Source organism: Cotesia glomerata, linkage group LG6 (assembly GCF_020080835.1).
Source record: "Cotesia glomerata isolate CgM1 linkage group LG6, MPM_Cglom_v2.3, whole genome shotgun sequence".
NCBI lineage: Eukaryota > Metazoa > Arthropoda > Insecta > Hymenoptera > Braconidae > Cotesia > Cotesia glomerata.
The window spans coordinates 2,479,881-2,497,711 of record NC_058163.1 but is presented as its reverse complement, the minus strand read 5'-3'; the positions used below and the strand labels follow the sequence as shown (position 1 = coordinate 2,497,711).

General features: G+C 31.6%; 3 protein-coding genes and 1 long non-coding RNA gene across 4 annotated transcripts; all 4 read left to right on the top strand.

The window, feature by feature from the left end:
• The first annotated feature begins 1,938 nt into the window (after positions 1-1,938).
• On the top strand, positions 1,939-2,934 carry LOC123267220 (wnt inhibitory factor 1-like). Its single transcript, XM_044731773.1, has 4 exons — positions 1,939-1,951; positions 2,013-2,264; positions 2,338-2,586; positions 2,675-2,934. The coding sequence occupies exons 1-4, from the start codon at positions 1,939-1,941 to the stop codon at positions 2,932-2,934; spliced, it is 774 nt and encodes a 257-aa protein (XP_044587708.1).
• A 1,407-nt stretch (positions 2,935-4,341) lies between these two features.
• On the top strand, positions 4,342-11,898 carry LOC123267219 (fibrillin-2-like; the record flags this gene model as incomplete). Its single annotated transcript, XM_044731772.1, has 3 exons — positions 4,342-4,444; positions 11,144-11,533; positions 11,597-11,898. Coding segments are annotated over 3 exons (759 nt in total), but the record flags the coding sequence as incomplete, so codon positions are not given.
• On the top strand, positions 9,340-10,023 carry LOC123267516. The gene is made up of 3 exons (XR_006510062.1): positions 9,340-9,520; positions 9,616-9,861; positions 9,927-10,023. It is a non-coding gene; the product is annotated as an uncharacterized LOC123267516 (long non-coding RNA).
• Positions 11,899-15,186: 3,288 nt separating the features above from the next.
• On the top strand, positions 15,187-16,154 carry LOC123267216 (sortilin-related receptor-like). Its single transcript, XM_044731768.1, has 4 exons — positions 15,187-15,315; positions 15,359-15,590; positions 15,689-15,937; positions 15,994-16,154. The coding sequence occupies exons 1-4, from the start codon at positions 15,187-15,189 to the stop codon at positions 16,152-16,154; spliced, it is 771 nt and encodes a 256-aa protein (XP_044587703.1).
• Positions 16,155-17,831: the final 1,677 nt, after the last annotated feature.

Below are 17,831 nucleotides of genomic sequence, written 5' to 3'. Positions count from 1 at the left end.
CTGCAAACATTCTGTATTCATACGATATAAATGCTGTATGTTCACCGTAATACTTCAGTATTTTGAGCCAGTTTTTTTTTTGCGGAATCATTACTAAATAAATTCAGAATATTTAGGGCAATCCAATAGGAAAATTACGGTATATTAACAGCATTAAAACCGTAAATGTACCGCATATTTACTGTATACTTATTTACTCATCGCCGAACTTCAAAACTCCTAAAATCACTACGCTTTACTTCCAATGATTATAATTATTATTATATATTGTTTTAAGGCAATAGAGTCTTAGCTCCTTGCGGCATTTCAAAGTACATTACAATAAATGTCAATAAACAAACAATGATAGTTTATCAGTTTATATAATAATAATTTGAACATTAGCGAAAAATACATTTCTAACATATATTAAATACATCACTTTATTATCAAGTAGCGAGACATTCCATTTGAAATTTTGATCATACCAAGCATTTTCCTCACTCAACAGAAACTAAAAACATGCCTTACGGAAAGTGAAAAAGTAGGCTGTGACGGGCAGTACGAAGGTAGTCGATTTCATACTTTAGTCGCACTCACTATAAAAGATTTATCATATTTGGTACTGTGACAACCTGGTACAATAAGCAAATCAATCTGCACATCACCCTTGTGGGGCCTAAACTCACATATTTCCAAATTATTGCCGATAAGTGCTTTTTCTTCTACACGGAAAAAAGTAAACTGTAATATTCGCTTGGATTTCGGTTAATTTTCATAGTTTCAAACAGTAAAGCAGATATCGGGGTGGCAAAAAAATAAATATTACAGAACTTAATGTAGAAAGTATAAAAGTCACAATTTATAATTTAATATCCAAAATAAGTGATTAGTAGCTGTCACTATAGTAAATAACGACTCATTCATCTTAAAAAATTACAGTTTCAAACAGTAAAAATTGCCATTTCAATATATAGTCCATATTATGAGGAGAAGGGGAACTCAGATGAAAGAGAAGGGGGTCTCACTCTGGGAGAATTTAACATTTCAAACAGTAAAAATTATACTTTTAAAATATACATTTTATCACTCCTAGCAAGTCAATAATTACAGTTTGATTTTTAGTGTTGCGTTGAAAATTGACCGTTTTACTTTGTAAATATTGACATTGCTTGTGTTAGAAATTTACTAACATTATTTTATACTTTTTACATATTATAAGATCATTTTTTAGGTACGAAATGATAAATATCAAAGTCTGCATTCTTAATTATTATACTTTAACATTTTAGACATTTACATAGCGAATATTACTGTTTGAAATAGTATTTTCTTCCATATAAAGTTTAAATTGTGACGTTTAAATGGTAAATATTATAAAGTGAATAGTAAAATCACGATTTTACTGTTTGAAATGGTAATTTTTAGCAATTGATCATTACTTATTATAAATCGACTGTTATTTATTACAGTTTACTTTTTTCCGTGTGAATATAGCGCTTTATGAATGAGACACGACATTAAAAAACGCCTCCTAACTCTTAGAGTTAGCCAGTCAAGTACTTTAGAGTACCGCGTGACATGCTCAAATCTAGATATTTCAAATATATACCTAATACAAGCAAATGCTAAATAGCTTGCGTCGCAATCAAATTTCTTGTTGATCCATCAAATCAGTGTACACTGCTGCGCAATAATCAAAAACGGGAAAAATCAAGATAGTTATTAATCTTTTTCTAACTAGAGAACTATTTAATCTTTAATTATAATGATAAACGTAAGGATTAATGGAATAAAAATAAAAAATTTTATAATCTGCACATTTTCTATGACTTTAACTGTAGCAACGAACGAAAAATACTAAATATCGCAATTTTTTAATTATGTCAGTATAATCACGGGAAAAATACAGTATAATCTTAGTATTATTTCAAAATTTTAATTTATGCTAAGGCATTAATGTCAAATAACGGTATTTCAAAAACCGTGAAAAAAGATTTCGACAAAATTCTTAATATCGATGTTTTGAGCAGTCCGTCTTGGAGAATCTTGTGACAACAATCATGATTGCAACCTGATCAAGTATGCCAAGTGTTCTGCGAGCAGAAAATGTTCTTGTTTGATTAATTATGTCGCTAGAAACAGCACATCATGTTCACCACTTTTGGACGAACGCTGTCAAGTAGATGATGAGTGTTACGCCAACAATTCTGATTGCATTGCCAATAAATGTCGGTGCAGGGATGGTTTTCAAGTTGTTGGTTCGAATTCTAGATGCAAGTCAAGTAAAGAAATGATGACTTCTTATTGATAGTTAATATATCACATTATTTTTAACTAACGCTTTTTATTTCCTAGGCACGTTGGGCGACCGGTGTAACATATTCGAGGATTGTTCAATGATTAAAAATTCCATATGTTCATCAGATAAAATATGCATTTGTCCACCCAACTACTTTGCAGTTGGCCGTTATTTTTGTACTCCTTTAATCAATGCAACTTGTTCAAATGATTTAGAATGCTTAAATGATTTATTTCATTGTGTGGATGATAAGTGTCAATGCAAATCTGGCTACACACCGATTTCCGTTGACAGATGCATAAAACGTATGTATTATCTCATTCTTCTATGTCAATAATTTTATTCTTAACCTAATATTAATAATTATATCAATGAAACTAACCACTTTGACAGAGAGCTTGATGTATTCCTGCAAAGATATTTCTGAGTGCAGTGATTCTTGGCATTGGAATTGTGCTACAAGTGGAAAATGTGTTTGTCATGTGGATAATGTTGCGATAAATAGTTCTACATGTCTTCCTTCTCTCAACGGCTATTGTTGGAGGGACGATCAATGCATGGCTGAAAATTCTGATTGCACAGATTACCGTTGTCGGTGCAAACCTGCCTTTGTCGCTGTTGCTAACAATCATTGTGTATTTCAAGTCGAATAATACGGAATGATTGGTTACAAGATATTTAAATGATACTGAAATCAAAAGAATAAAAATTTTTTAAATAATTATTGTGATAAAAATTTAATAAGAAATGCCACACACCTGAAAATTAAAAAAATATGTTTTTTATTATGATTAATTAAAAAAATATAATACTGAAGTTATCTGACAAAACTGTTTCAATTTGCGCAACAAATTTATTACGATATAATTAATCTATAAATAAAAAATTTTGTTTGTGAATTTAATTGAGTTGATAATGGACTTTTTTGAAAAAAAAATAAAAGATAATTGATTTAAAAGCTATTAAATTTGACGTTGTAAAGCTTATTAATAAAAGTAGATAATCTCGAAAATTCCGGCTAATAAAACAATTGTGTGATGATATAAATTGTGTTATTATTTGTAACAAAAATAGGTTTAATTAAAAAATTTTTATCGAATTTATTTCAGCTGTCACTCATCACGGCGCCTTGAGAAGACAAAGATTAAATTTCATGAATCGTAAAATTTACCATAGCCCAGAGATAGTTATATTATTAAATTTTTTCAATTAAATTGAATGAAATTACAATGTTTGCCCATAACTTTATTTACATCTCAAGTGGTGTTGTAATTTCACTAATATTGTGTATTAGGGAAGCAAATGGAATCACCAAGGAGTCTTCTAATCAGTGTGCTCAATATAATCATGAAGTAAATATCATCGTAGAATATTATATATCGGGATAAAATTTAGTAATTTATAAATTATTTTTGCAGTGTGATCCTCTCTCTCCGCGACCATGCTGTGATTCAAGCTTTTCGTGCAAGTTGAAGAAATCAAGAAGCGAGTTCGTGTGTGGAGAAAAAGTAATTGTTTTTTGAGATATAAAGACTCTAATGAGTCATAATTGCAGATTACAGAGCTGTATCAGTTTGGGGTATGACTATTTTTTCAGATACAGCCAAACTAGGAGCCTCGTGCGTCTCAGATGAAGACTGTAATGGAATAATGCACGCGAAATGCTCTTCGGAGACGAAATGTGTTTGCAGAGCGAACAATCTCAGGTTAAACGAAACATACTGTGCACCATTATTGGGAGGATTTTGTTGGAAGAACGAGACATGCGTAACTAAAAATGCTCTGTGCATTGATAATGAGTGTCGTTGCAGGGAAAACTACTCAGTTAGCGAAGATCAGTGCTTACCAGGTAATTTAATATGCATAATCTTGCATGGAATTACCGTAAAATTTGAAATTGGTTGATGATTACAGTTCTCATAGGCTCGCATTGCAGTTATGATAGAGATTGTGCTAAAATAAAATTTGCAAAATGCTCGGAAAATAATTATTGCGTTTGTTCACTCAATACAGTAGTTATAAATAACATTTTATGTGGATCGGTGTTAAATAGTTACTGTGCGACGGATAGCGATTGTCTAGTCAATAATTCAGTATGCAAAAACAATAAATGCCAGTGTAGGCCAGAATACGTCGCTATCAATAGAAATCAATGCATACGACGTAAGTAATTAATTAAAATATTAGTTATCTTATTATTTATTGTAAATCTTTTGCAGCTAATTCAGGAATTTCCTGCACTAATGATGATTTTTGCAAAGTTTTCATGAATAATGCAATATGTGCCGAAAATAACACATGTATTAGTAATCAGGATATTGGCCAAGGGAATCAAGAGACATATGTATCATTGGACACGATTGATAAGTGTAGAGTTTAAAATACTTATTGCTTTTATAATAAATTTTGCTAAAATAAAATATGCAAAATGCTGAAAAAATAACTATTGCGTTTGTTCACTCAATATAGCTATTATAAATAACACTTTTTGGAGATCGGAGTTAGATAATTACTGTTAGGTGGATAGCGATTGCATAAATAATTTGATATGCAAGAATAGTAAATGCCAATGTAGTTCTGAATACGTCGCTATCAACGGCAATCAATGTGTACACCGTAAGTCATTAATTTAAATATTGGTTATCTAATTATTTACTGTCAATTTTTTGCAGCTTATATTGGAATGTTTTGTACTGATGATGATTATTGTAATTTCTACATCAACCACACAATATGTTCCCCAGAAAATCAGTGTGCTTGCAGTCAAAATAGTTATTACTACAAAAGAACTGTACATTCACTACTCTTCAACATGAGCGTCACAAATGATGAAGAGTGTAAAGCCGAACAAGCTTTCTGTCTTGATAATAAGTGTTATCACCATTCTGTCGCAGGTTTCTTAGATAAATTTTGCTCTGAAGACATAAATTGTTTTGGTTCATTGTTAGGAGAGCTTTGTGACATCGATAAAGACTGCCTTCCTTATGATTCAGTCTGTTCAGATAAAAAATGCAAGTGTGCAATGAACTATAGGAACAATTCTATCTTCTTTTGCTTAAGAAGTAAGTTATATTGTGAAATTTTTGGCTATTGTTCAATACAATAAAGTGTCTTATATTCTTCAGGTATGTTAAACCAGAATTGTTGGATCAATAGTTACTGCAGTGCAATACGAAATGCTGAATGTTTGGATTTTCAATGTAAATGCAAAGTAGGTTACGTTGAATCTAATCCAATGACTTGCTCACCTCTCTTAGGAACGCAATGTACGAAACTTGATGAATGTGCCGTCCGACATTCAATATGTTTCGATGGACAGTGCGAGTGTTCTGATTTTTTTACACCACAATCAAATGACCGGTGTCGGTCCAGTAAGTTATCAATCACTTGAGCAAGAATTACAATGCAATCTGTTAAAATTTTTTTTTTATTTATAGCACTTTTACAGAAGACTTGTGAAACTGATCGTGACTGTGTAAATATAAAATTTTCATATTGCTCCTCCCATAACTTGTGTTCTTGCACAAGAAACTCTATTGCTCTGAATGGTAGCGCGTGTGGAGTACTTTTTAATCAATATTGTTCACATGATCTTCCCTGTGTGACAGAAAATTCAGTATGCGTCAATAATAATTGTGAATGCAAATTTTTTTTTAAAAATTCTGACGCTAAATGTTTCCCACGTAAGTAGAAAATTTTATTCCAACTCTGGTGGTTTTTGAAATGCCGCAAAGATTCTGTATTCATACGATATAAATGCTGTATGTTCACCGTAATACTTTAGTATTTTGAGCCAGTTTTTTTTTGCGGAATCAATACTAAATAAATTCAGAATATTTATAAGGATTAATGGAATAAAAATAAAAAATTTTATAATCTGCACATTTTCTATGACTTTAACTGTAGCAACGAACGAAAAATACTAAATATCGCAATTTTTGAATTATGTCAGTATAATCGCGAGAAAAATACAGTATAATCTTGGTATTTCAAAATTTTAATTTATGTTAAGGCATTAATGTCAAATAACGGTATTTCAAAAACCGTAAAAAAAGATTTCGACAAAATTCTTAATATCAATGTTTTGAGCAGTCCGTCTTGGAGAGTCTTGTAACAACAATCATGATTGCAACCTGATCAAGTATGCCAAGTGTTCTGCAAGCGGAAAATGTTCTTGTTTGATTAATTATGTCGCTAGAAACAGCACATCATGTTCACCACTTTTGGACGAACGCTGTCAAGTAGATGATGAGTGTTACGTCAACAATTCTGATTGCATTGCCAATAAATGTCGGTGCAGAAATGGTTTTCCAGCTGATGGTTCTAATTCTAGATGCCAGTCAAGTAAAAAAATAATCACTTCTTATTGATAGTACATAGAAAAAAAGGTTCACTTGAGCCAAGAAAATATTTTTTTTCCTAATTATTGTCTGAAGCGAAAAAAAAATTTTTTTTGATACGAAATTTCACTTATTCCAAAAATCAATTCTCTTGCTTTCAGGAATACGTATCTTGATCCACGAAAATTTATTTAAGTCAAGAAAATCTTATTGTTTTGAGAAAATTCAGCCTCGAGCTCCAAAAAATTTAATTCTTGATAGAATAAAATTTTCTTGTCTTGAGAAAATTTCTCTCTTGCTCCAAAAAATTAAATATAAAGATAGTGTTCAGTGAACAGGCCCAGCCGCGATAAAGTCGCCCCTGGGGGACTCCCAATTTCACGAGCCGCACCTGTCAACTGCTAGTTCCCGCTTTAACTAACCGCCTGCACAAAGCTTAGCTTGACTGATCACGTCATGGCGTGATTGGCTGATTGCTCAGCAGACATGCGCAATAAGTCTTCTTCCCTAAGTCGACGAGGAAGAAGACGCATTATTATTATTATCTTACGCTTCCACGCTTTCGCTGCATCAAGTCGCCATTAGTATTTCTTTACTTTCGCTTTTTGTTAATAAACCGCATTTCGCTTATTTGATAATTTAATTTGCTTAAATTAATTTTTATTAATCCGCTTTAGTTTGTTACAGATAAATTGTGTTATTTGTGCAATTAATTCTCCGCTTCTCCAGTGTCGGCAGTGTGCTCAACCACGTGTCAACCGGCTTCGCTTTATGAATCACGCAGTGTTTTATTTATCCGCTTTTATTTAAACAATCCGCTAACATATTAAATAAATATTAAGTGTAATTTGTGGAAATAAATTTATAGTGTTCATTTAAATAAATATTTCCGCGTTTTAATTGAGATATCCAGACCAAAACCTGATCCCCCGCTTTCCCGCATTTTCAACATTTTACAGATAGAAGTAAATTTTCATTAATATTTTCATTGATTAACATGTCAATTGGCAAGATAAAATAATATTTCATCATTTTTTTTTCATCCAATATGTATAATTGCACGCTAAAATAATATAAAAAGGGTTTCAAATATTCAAGAGAAAAATTTTCTCAAGGTGAGAAATTTTTTTTCTCAGCTGAAGTAGGTGTCGCTGCTTCCCTAAAGTATCTAAAAATCTTGATCAAATATAAGAATTTATTGTTTCGAGGATTTATGATAATTTGAATTAAGGAATAAATACTTCCACCAAGAATAGAATTTCAAGAAAAATTTTTACTTCGGCCAACACAACTTTGGTCTTCCTTCAGGCGACCGAAAATTTTCTTGAGCCAAGAATTTTGTTCTCCAGTCAAGAAATTTTTGTTTCTATGTAGGAATTTTCAAAAATTAAAAATGCAATTTTTTTTTTTTATTTGTTTCTAATTTTTCTAGCTATGTTGGGCAAGCGGTGTAACACATCCGAAGATTGTTCAATGATGAAAAATTCCGTATGTTCTTCAGATAAAATATGCATTTGTCCTTCAAAATACTTTGCAATAGGCAGTTATTTTTGTACTCCTACAAGCAACGCAGCTTGTTTAAATGATATGCAATGCTCAAATGATTTATTTCATTGTGTGGATGGTAAGTGTCAATGCAAATCTGGTTACACAGCAATTTCCGTTAACAAATGTATGGAAAGTAAGTATTATTTCATTCTTTAATGTCAATAACTTTATTCTTAACCTGAAATTAATAATTGTATCAATGAACCTAACCTCTTCGACAGCGAGCTTGATGTATTCCTGCAAAGAAACTTCTGAGTGCAGTGATTCTTGGCATTGGAATTGTGCGACAAGTGGAAAATGTGTTTGTCATGTGGATAATGTTGCGATAAATAATTCTACATGTCTTCCTTCTCTCAACGGCTTTTGTTGGAGGGACGATCAATGCAAGGCTGAAAATTCTGTTTGCACAGACTACCGTTGTCGGTGCAAACCTCACTTTGTCGCTGTTGCTAACAATCATTGTGCGTTACCAATCGAATAATACTGGATGATTGTTTACAAGATATTTAAATGATTCTGAAATCAAAAAAATAAAAATTTTTTAAATAATTATTGTGATAAAAATTTAATAAGCAATGCCACACATCTGAAAATTGAAAAAATATGTTTTTTATTATGATTAATTAAAAAAATATAATACTGAAGTTATCTGACAAAATTTTTTTAATTTTCGTAACAAATTTAATTCGATATAATTAATCTATAGATAAATAATTTTTTTAGAAATTAAATTGAGTTGATGATGGACTTTTTTGAAAAAAAAATAAAAGATAATTGATTTAAAAGCTATTAAATTTGACATTGTAAAGCTTATTAATAAAAGAAGATAATCTTGGAAATTCCTGCTAATAAAAGAATTGAGTGATGATATAAATTGTGTTATTATTTGTAACGAAAAAAGGTTTAGTTAAAAAATTGTTGAAAAAAATTTTTATCGAATTGATTTCAGCTGTCTCTCATTACGGCGCCTTAAGAAGACAAAGATAAAATTTCATAAATCGTAAAATTTACTATAGCCCAGAGATAGTTCTATTGTTAAATTTTTTCAATTAAATTGAATTAAAAATTACAATGTTTGCCCATAACTTTATTTACATCTCAAGTGGTGTTGTAATTTCACTGATATTGTGTATAAGTGAAGCAAATGGAATCACCAAGGAGTCTTCTAATCGGTGTGCTCAATATAATTATGAAGTAAATATCATCGTAGAATATTATATATCGGGATAATATTTAGTAATTTATAAATTATTTTGGCAGTGTGATCCTCTCTCTCCGCGACCATGCTGTGATTCAAGCCTTTCTTGCAAGTTGAAGAAATCAAGAAGCGAGTTCGTGTGTGGAGAAAAAGGTAATTGTTTTTTGAGATATAAAGACTCTAATGAGTCATAATTGCAGATTACAGAGCTGTATCAGTTTGGGATATGACTATTTTTTTAGATACAGCCAAACTAGGAGCCTCGTGCGTCTCAGATGAAGACTGTTATGAAATAATGCACGCGAAATGCTCTTCGGAGAAGAAATGTGTTTGCAGAGCGAACAATCTCAGGTTAAACGAAACATACTGTGCACCATCATTGGGAGGATTTTGTTGGAAGAACGAGAAATGCGTAACTAAAAATGCTCTGTGCATTGATAATGAGTGTCGTTGCAGGGAAAACTACTCAGTTAGCGAAGATCAATGCTTACCAGGTAATTTAATATGCGTAGTCTTGCATGGAATTTCCGTAAAATTTGAAATTGGTTGATGATTACAGTTCTCATAGGCTCGCATTGCAGTTATGATAGAGATTGTGCTAAAATAAAATTTGCAAAATGCTCAGAAAATAATTATTGCGTTTGTTCACTCAATACAGTAGTTATAAATAACATTTTATGTGGATCGGTGTTAAATAGTTACTGTGCGACGGATAGCGATTGTCTAGTCAATAATTCGGTATGCAAAAACAATAAATGCCAATGTAGGCCAGAATACGTCGCTATCAATAGAAATCAATGCATAAAACGTAAGTAATTAATTAAAATATCGGTTATGTAATTATTTATTGTAAATTTTTTGCAGCTAATTTAGGAATTTCTTGCACTAATGATGATTTTTGCAAAGTTTTCATGAATAATGCAATATGTGCCAAAAATAACACATGTATTAGTAATCAGGATATTGACCAAGTGAATCAAGAGACATATGTATCATTGGACACGATTGATAAGTGTACAGTTTAAAATTCTTATTGCTTTTATAATAAATTTTGCTAAAATAAAATTTGCAAAATGCTCGGAAAATAATTATTGCGTTTGTTCACTCAATACAGTAGTTATAAATAACATTTTATGTGGATCGGTGTTAAATAGTTACTGTGCGACGGATAGCGATTGCCTAGTCAATAATTCGGTATGCAAGAACAATAAATGCCAGTGTAGGCCAGAATACGTCGCTATCAACGGCAATCAATGCATAAAACGTTAGTAAAAAATTAAAATATCGATTATCTAATTATTTATTGTAAATTTTTTGCAGCTCATTTAGGAATTTCCTGCACTAATGATGATTTTTGCAAAGTTTTCATGAATAATGCAATATGTGCCAAAAATAACACATGTATTAGTAATCAGGATATTGACCAAGTGAATCAAGAGACATATGTATCATTGGACACGATTGATAAGTGTACAGTTTAAAATTCTTATTGCTTTTATAATAAATTTTGCTAAAATAAAATTTGCAAAATGCTCGGAAAATAATTATTGCGTTTGTTCACTCAATACAGTAGTTATGAATAACATTTTATGTGGATCGGTGTTAAATAGTTACTGTGCGACGGATAGCGATTGCCTAGTCAATAATTCGATATGCACGAACAATAAATGCCAGTGTAGACCAGAATACGTCGCTATCAACAGCAATCAATGCATACAACGTAAATGATTAATTCGAATATTGGTTATCTGAATATTTATTGTAAATCTTTTGCAGCTGAATTAGGAATGTTCTGCACTAATGATGATGATTGTAATTTCTACATCAACCACACAATATGTTCCCCAGAAAATAAGTGTGCTTGCTGTCAAAATAGTTATGACTACAACAGAACCCTACATTCACTTCTCTTCAACATGAGCTTCCTAAATTATGAAGAGTGTAAAGCCGAACAAGCTTTCTGTCTTGATAATAAGTGTTATCACCATTCTATCGCAGGTTTCTCAGATAAATCCTGCTCTGAAGACAAAGATTGTTTTGGTTCATTGTTAGGAGAGCTTTGTGACATCAATGAGGACTGCTTTCCTTACAATTCAGTCTGTTCAGATAAAAAATGCAAGTGTGCAATGAACTCGAGGAACAATTCGATCCTCTCTTGCTTACCAAGTAAGTTATGTTGTGAAATTTTTGGCTATTATTCAATACAATAAAGTGTTTTATATTCTTCAGGTATGTTAAACCAGAATTGTTGGATCAATAGTCACTGCAGTGTAATACCGAATGCTGAATGTTCGGATTATCAGTGTACATGCAAAGCAGGTTTCGTTGAATCTAATGCAACGACTTGCTCACCTCTTTTAGGAACTCAGTGTACGAAAAGTGACGAATGTGCCGTCTCACATTCGATATGTTCCGATGGACAGTGCGAGTGTTCTGATTTTTTTATACCACAATCAAATGACCAGTGTTGGTCCAGTAAGTTATCAATCACTTGAGCAAGATCTACAATTCAAGCTCTTAAAATTTTTTTTTATTTATAGCTATTCTACACAAGCCTTGTGAAGTCAATCGTGACTGTAAAAATATAAAATTTTCATATTGCACTTTCTATAACTTGTGTTCTTGCACTAACAACTCTATTGCTCTGAATGGTGGCGCGTGTGGAGCAATTTTGAATCAATATTGCTCACATAATCTTCCGTGTGTGATAGAAAATTCAATATGCGTCAATAATGAGTGTCAATGCAAACCTTTTCATAAAAATTCTAACGCTGAATGTTCGCCAAGTAAGTAAGAAATTTTATGCAACTCTAAAGATCTCGATAAAATTCGTCATATCAATGTTTTGAACAGTCGGTCTTGGAGACTCTTGTGACAGCAATCGTGATTGCAACATGATGAAGTATGCCGAGTGTTCTACAAGCAAGAAATGTTCTTGTTTAAAAAATTACGTCTCTGTAAACAGTACATTGTGTAAAGTACTTTTAAATGAACGCTGTCAATTCGATGATGAGTGCTACGTCGGCAATTCTGAATGCTTTGCCAGTAAGTGTCGGTGCAGGAATGATTTTGCAGCTGTTGATGACAATTCTAGATGCGAGTCAAGTAAAACAATAATCACTTCTTATTGATAGTTAATAATTTACATTATTCTTAAGGCAAATAAATATTAGAAAAAAAAATTTACTACACAGAAAAAAAGGTTCACTTGAGCCAATAAAATATTTTTCTTCCTAATTATTTTCTTAAGCGAAAAAAAAATTTTTTTTGACAAGAAATTTCACTTATTCCAAAAATTAATTCTCTTGCTTTAAGAAATACGTATCTTGATCCACGAAAATTTATTTAAGTCAAGAAAAACTTATTGTTTTGAGAAAATTCAGCCTCGAGCTCCAAAAAATTTAGTTCTTGATAGAAGAAAATTTTCTTGTCTTGAGAAAATTTCTCTCTTGCTCCAAAAAATTAAATATAAAGATAGTGTTCAGTGAACGGCCCAGCCGCGATAAAATCGCCCCTGGGGGACTCCCAATTTCACGAGCCGCACCTGTCAACTGCTAGTTCCCGCTTTAACTAACCGCCTGCACAAAGCTTAGCTTGACTGATCACTTCATGGCGTGATTGGCTGATTGCTCAGCAGACATGCGCAATAAGTCTTCTTCCCCAAGTCTTCGAGGAAGAAGACGCATTATTATTATTATTATCTTACGCTTCCACGCTTTCGCTGCATCAAGTCACCATTAGTATTTCTTTACTTTCGCTTTTTGTTAATAAACCGCATTTCGCTTATTTAATAATTTAATTTGCCTAAATTAATTTTTATTAATCCGCTTTAGTTTGTTACAGATAAATTGTGTTATTTGTGCAATTTATTCTCCGCTTTTCCAGTGTCGGCAGTGTGCTCGACCACGTGTCAACCGGCTTCGCTTTATTAATCACGCAGTGTTTTATTTATCCGCTTTTATTTAAACAATCCACTAACATATTAAATAAATATTAAGTGTAATTTGTGAAAATAAATTTATAGTGTTCATTTAAATAAATATTTCCGCGTTTTAATTGAGATATCCAGACCAAAACCTGATCCCCCGCTTTCCCGCATTTTAAACATTGTACAGATAGAAGTAAATTTTCATTAATATTTTCATTGATTAACATGTCAATTGGCAAGATAAAATAATATTTCATCATTTTTTTTTCATCCAATATGCATAATTGCACGCTAAAATAATATAAAAAGGGTTTCAAATATTCAAGAGAAAAATTTTCTCAAGGTGAGAAAATTTTTTTCTCAGCTGAAGTAGGTGTCGCTGCTTCCCTAAAGTATCTAAAAATCTTGATCAAATATAAGAATTTATTGTATCGAGGATTTATGATAATTTGAATTAAGGAATAAATACTTCCACCAAGAACAGAATTTCAAGAAAAATTTTTACTTCGGCCAACACAACTTCGGTCTTCCTTCGGACACGCGAAAATTTTCTTGAGCCAAGAATTTTGTTCTCCAGTCAAGAAATTTTTCTTTCTATGTAGAAATTTTCAAAAATTAAAAATGCAATTTTTTTTTTATTTTTTTCGAACAAATTAGTTTGTTAAAAAAATTAAAAAATGATCTTGACTGCTAACTTTAATGTCAATTTTTCTAGCCATGTTGGGCAAGCGGTGTAATACATCTGAAGATTGTTCAATGATTAAAAATTCCGTATGTTCTTCAGATAAAATATGCATTTGTTCTTCAAAATACTTTGCAATAGGCAGTTATTTTTGTACTCCTACAATCAATGCAGCTTGTTCAAATGATATGCAATGCTCCAATGATTTATTTCACTGTGTGGATGATAAGTGTCAATGCAAATCTGGCTACACACCGATTTCCGTTGACAGATGCATAGAAAGTAAGCATTGTTTTATTCTTCAATGTCATTTATTTTATTCTTAACCTAAAATTAATAATTATATTTATAAAACTAACCTCTTTCACAGCGCGCTTTATGTATTCCTGCGAAGAAACTTCTGAGTGCAGTGATTCTTGGCATTGGAGTTGTGCTACAAGTGGAAAATGTGTTTGTCGTGTGGACAATATTGCGATAAATAACTCTACATGTCTTCCTTCTCTTAACGGCTATTGTTGGAGGGACGATCAATGCATGGCTGAAAATTCTGTTTGCACAGACTACCATTGTCGCTGCAAACCTCACTTTGTCGCTGTTGCTAACAATCATTGTGTGTTACCAATCGAATAATACTGGATGATTGTTTACAAGATATTTAAATGATTCTGAAATCAAAAGAATAAAAATTTTTTAAATAATTATTGTGATAAAAATTTAATAAGCAATGCCACACATCTGAAAATTGAAAAAATATGTTTTTTATTATGATTAATTAAAAAAATATAATACTGAAGTTATCTGACAAAATTGTTTTAATTTTCATAACAAATCTAATACGATATAATTAATCTATAGATAAAAAATTTTGTTTGTGAATTTAATTGAGTTAATGGTGGACTTCTTCAAAAAAAATAAAAGATAATTGATTTAAAAGCGATTAAATTTAACATTTTATAGTTTATTGATAAAAGAAGCTAATCTTTGAGATTCCTTTAACAAAGTTATTATGTGATAATTCAAATATTGTTACTTATTGTAACGGTAATAGATTTTATTAAAAAATTATCGGAAGAATTTTTACCGAATTTATTTGAGCGTTCACTTACCACGGTGCCGTAAGAAAACAAAGATAAAATTTTAAAGATTGTAAAATTTTTAATAGCCCAGAGATACTATTATTGTTAAATTTTTTCAATTAAATTGAACGAAATGACAATGTTTGCCCATAACTTTATTTACATCTTAAGTGGTGTTGTAATTTCACTAATATTGTGTATTAGTGAAGCAAATGGAATCACCAATGAGTCTTCTAATCAGTGTGCTCAATATAATCATGAAGTAAATATCATCGTAGAATATTATATATCGGGATAATATTTAGTTTTGCGTCTCAGATGAAGACTGTATTGAAATAACGCACGCGAAATGCTCTACGGAGAAGAAATGTGTTTGCAGAGCGAAAAATCTCAGGTTAAACGAAACATACTGTGCGCCAATACTGGGAGGATTTTGTTGGAAGAACGAGACGTGCGTAACTAGAAATGCTCTGTGCATTAAAAATCAGTGTCGTTGCAAGAAAAACTACTCAGTGAGCGAAGATCAGTGCTTACCAGGTAATTTAATATGTGTATATTTAGTAATGTGTGTAAATTTAGTATGCGTAGTCTTGCATGGAATTACCGTTAAATTTAAAATTGGTTGATGATTACAGTTTTCATAGGCTCACATTGCAGTTATGATAGAGATTGTGCTAAAATAAAATTTGCAAAATGCTCGGAAAATAATTATTGCGATTGTTCACTCAATACAGTTGTTATAGAAAACAATTCATGTGGATCGGTGTTAGATAGTTACTGTGCGACGGATAGCGATTGCCTAGGCACAAATTTGGTATGCAAGAACAATAAATGCCAATGTAGGCCAGAATACGTCGCTATCAATAGAAATCAATGCATACGACGTAAGTAACTAATTAAAATATCGGTTATTTTATTATTTATTGTAAATCTTTTGCAGCTAATTCAGGAATTTCCTGCACTAATGATGATTTTTGCAAAGTTTTCATGAATAATGCAATATGTGCCGAAAATAACACATGTATTAGTAATCAGGATATTGACCAAGTGAATCAAGAGACATATGTATCATTGGACACGATTGATAAGTGTAGAGTTTAAAATACTTATTGCTTTTATAATAAATTTTACTAAAATAAAATATGCAAAATGCTGAAAAAATAACTATTGCGTTTGTTCACTCAATATAGCTATTATAAATAACACTTTTTGGAGATCGGTGTTAGATAATTACTGTTGGGGGGATAGCGATTGCATAAATAATTCGATATGCAAGAATAGTAAATGCCAATGTAGTTCTGAATACGTCGCTATCAACGGCAATCAATGCGTACACCGTAAGTAATTAATTTAAATATTGGTTATCTAATTATTTACTGTACAGTCAACGCTCTCTGTATTTGACTCGCCCGTACAGGACCATTCTCTGTATTTGACTCGTCCTTGTTCATAAGAGCTGTGTAAAATCGTCAAATACAGAGGAAGAATGTGGTCAAATACAGAGAGCGGTCAAATACAGAGAGGTCCAATACAGAGAGCGTTGACTGTAAATCTTTTGCAGCTGAATTAGGAATGTTCTGCACTAATAATGATTATTGTAGGGGAGAAGGGGGTCAAATGAACCACGGGGCAATTGAACCACTCGACTTAAAAAATTGAAAAAACGCTTCATGCTCTTAGAATTAGATTCTAATATGTTAAACTTGGATATGATCAAAATTTGAGATCATTGCGATCGATAAATTTTGAAAAATTGAGATTTTCTTATTTTTAGGCATGCAAACTTTCTTTTCGGCTGGTGACAAATTGTTTAATAATATTTAAATTTTTGAATTAATTGATAAAATTTGAATTATAGTAGTTGTATATACTTATATTTTATAATCCTCAACTTTGTTTATAGTGATAGAATGGTTTATTTATTTATTATTTACTATTAATTGTTTTAAAATTATACGGGGTCAATTGAACCAGCAGTCCCGGGGACGATTGAACCATACGGAGAAGCATGGGACATGCGCGCGCATCTTGACTCGACGTGAAAAATACTCAGGGAAATAACCTAACAATTTGATAAACTCAATTTGTAATTAAAATTATTTTTAAATCGATTTTTAATTTATTAAATATAATATATGTGTATTAAAAATGTGCAACAGTAATATTAGAAAGTAACAATTAATATGTTATTTATTAAAAGTTCGGGTTTGAGTTATAAATGTCATTGGTTCAATTGACCCCGAGCAGTGGTTCAATTGCCCCCCGAGCGGGGGTCAATTGAACCATTCGACGCGTTTGGATAAATTAATAATTTTTAAAAATTCACGTTGTTTATTAACTAATTTATGTATTGATAATGATAGTAGACTTAATAAACTATCATTCCAAGAAAAAAAAATTTATTATTTAGTTTTAATTCGAATAGTAAAAAATTACTAAACTTTTTTTGGTTCAATTGACCCCCTTCTCCCCTAATTTCTACACCAACCACACAATATGTTCCTCAGAAAATAAGTGTGCTTGCAGTCAAAATAATTATTACTACAACAGAACCCTACATTCACTTCTCTTCAACATGAGCTTCCTAAATTATGAAGAGTGTAAAGCCGAACAAGCTTTCTGTCTTGATAATAAGTGTTATCACCATTCTATCGCAGGTTTCTCAGATAAATCCTGCTCTGAAGACAAAGATTGTTTTGGTTCATTGTTAGGAGAGCTTTGTGACATCAATGAGGACTGCTTTCCTTACAATTCAGTCTGTTCAGATAAAAAATGCAA

What these genes read in the sequence shown, in the direction of transcription:
- LOC123267220 (XM_044731773.1), top strand. An exon ending in GAATTCTAGATGCAAGTCAA is followed by an intron (nt 2,265 to 2,337) that starts GTAAAGAAATGA and finishes TTTATTTCCTAG; the next exon opens with GCACGTTGGGCGACCGGTGT. An exon ending in CGTTGACAGATGCATAAAAC is followed by an intron (nt 2,587 to 2,674) that starts GTATGTATTATC and finishes CCACTTTGACAG; the next exon opens with AGAGCTTGATGTATTCCTGC.
- LOC123267216 (XM_044731768.1), top strand. Translation starts at nt 15,187, where the DNA reads ATGACAATGTTTGCCCATAACTTTATTTACATCTTAAGTGGTGTTGTA. An exon ending in GTGCTCAATATAATCATGAA is followed by an intron (nt 15,316 to 15,358) that starts GTAAATATCATC and finishes GATAATATTTAG; the next exon opens with TTTTGCGTCTCAGATGAAGA. An exon ending in CGAAGATCAGTGCTTACCAG is followed by an intron (nt 15,591 to 15,688) that starts GTAATTTAATAT and finishes TGATGATTACAG; the next exon opens with TTTTCATAGGCTCACATTGC.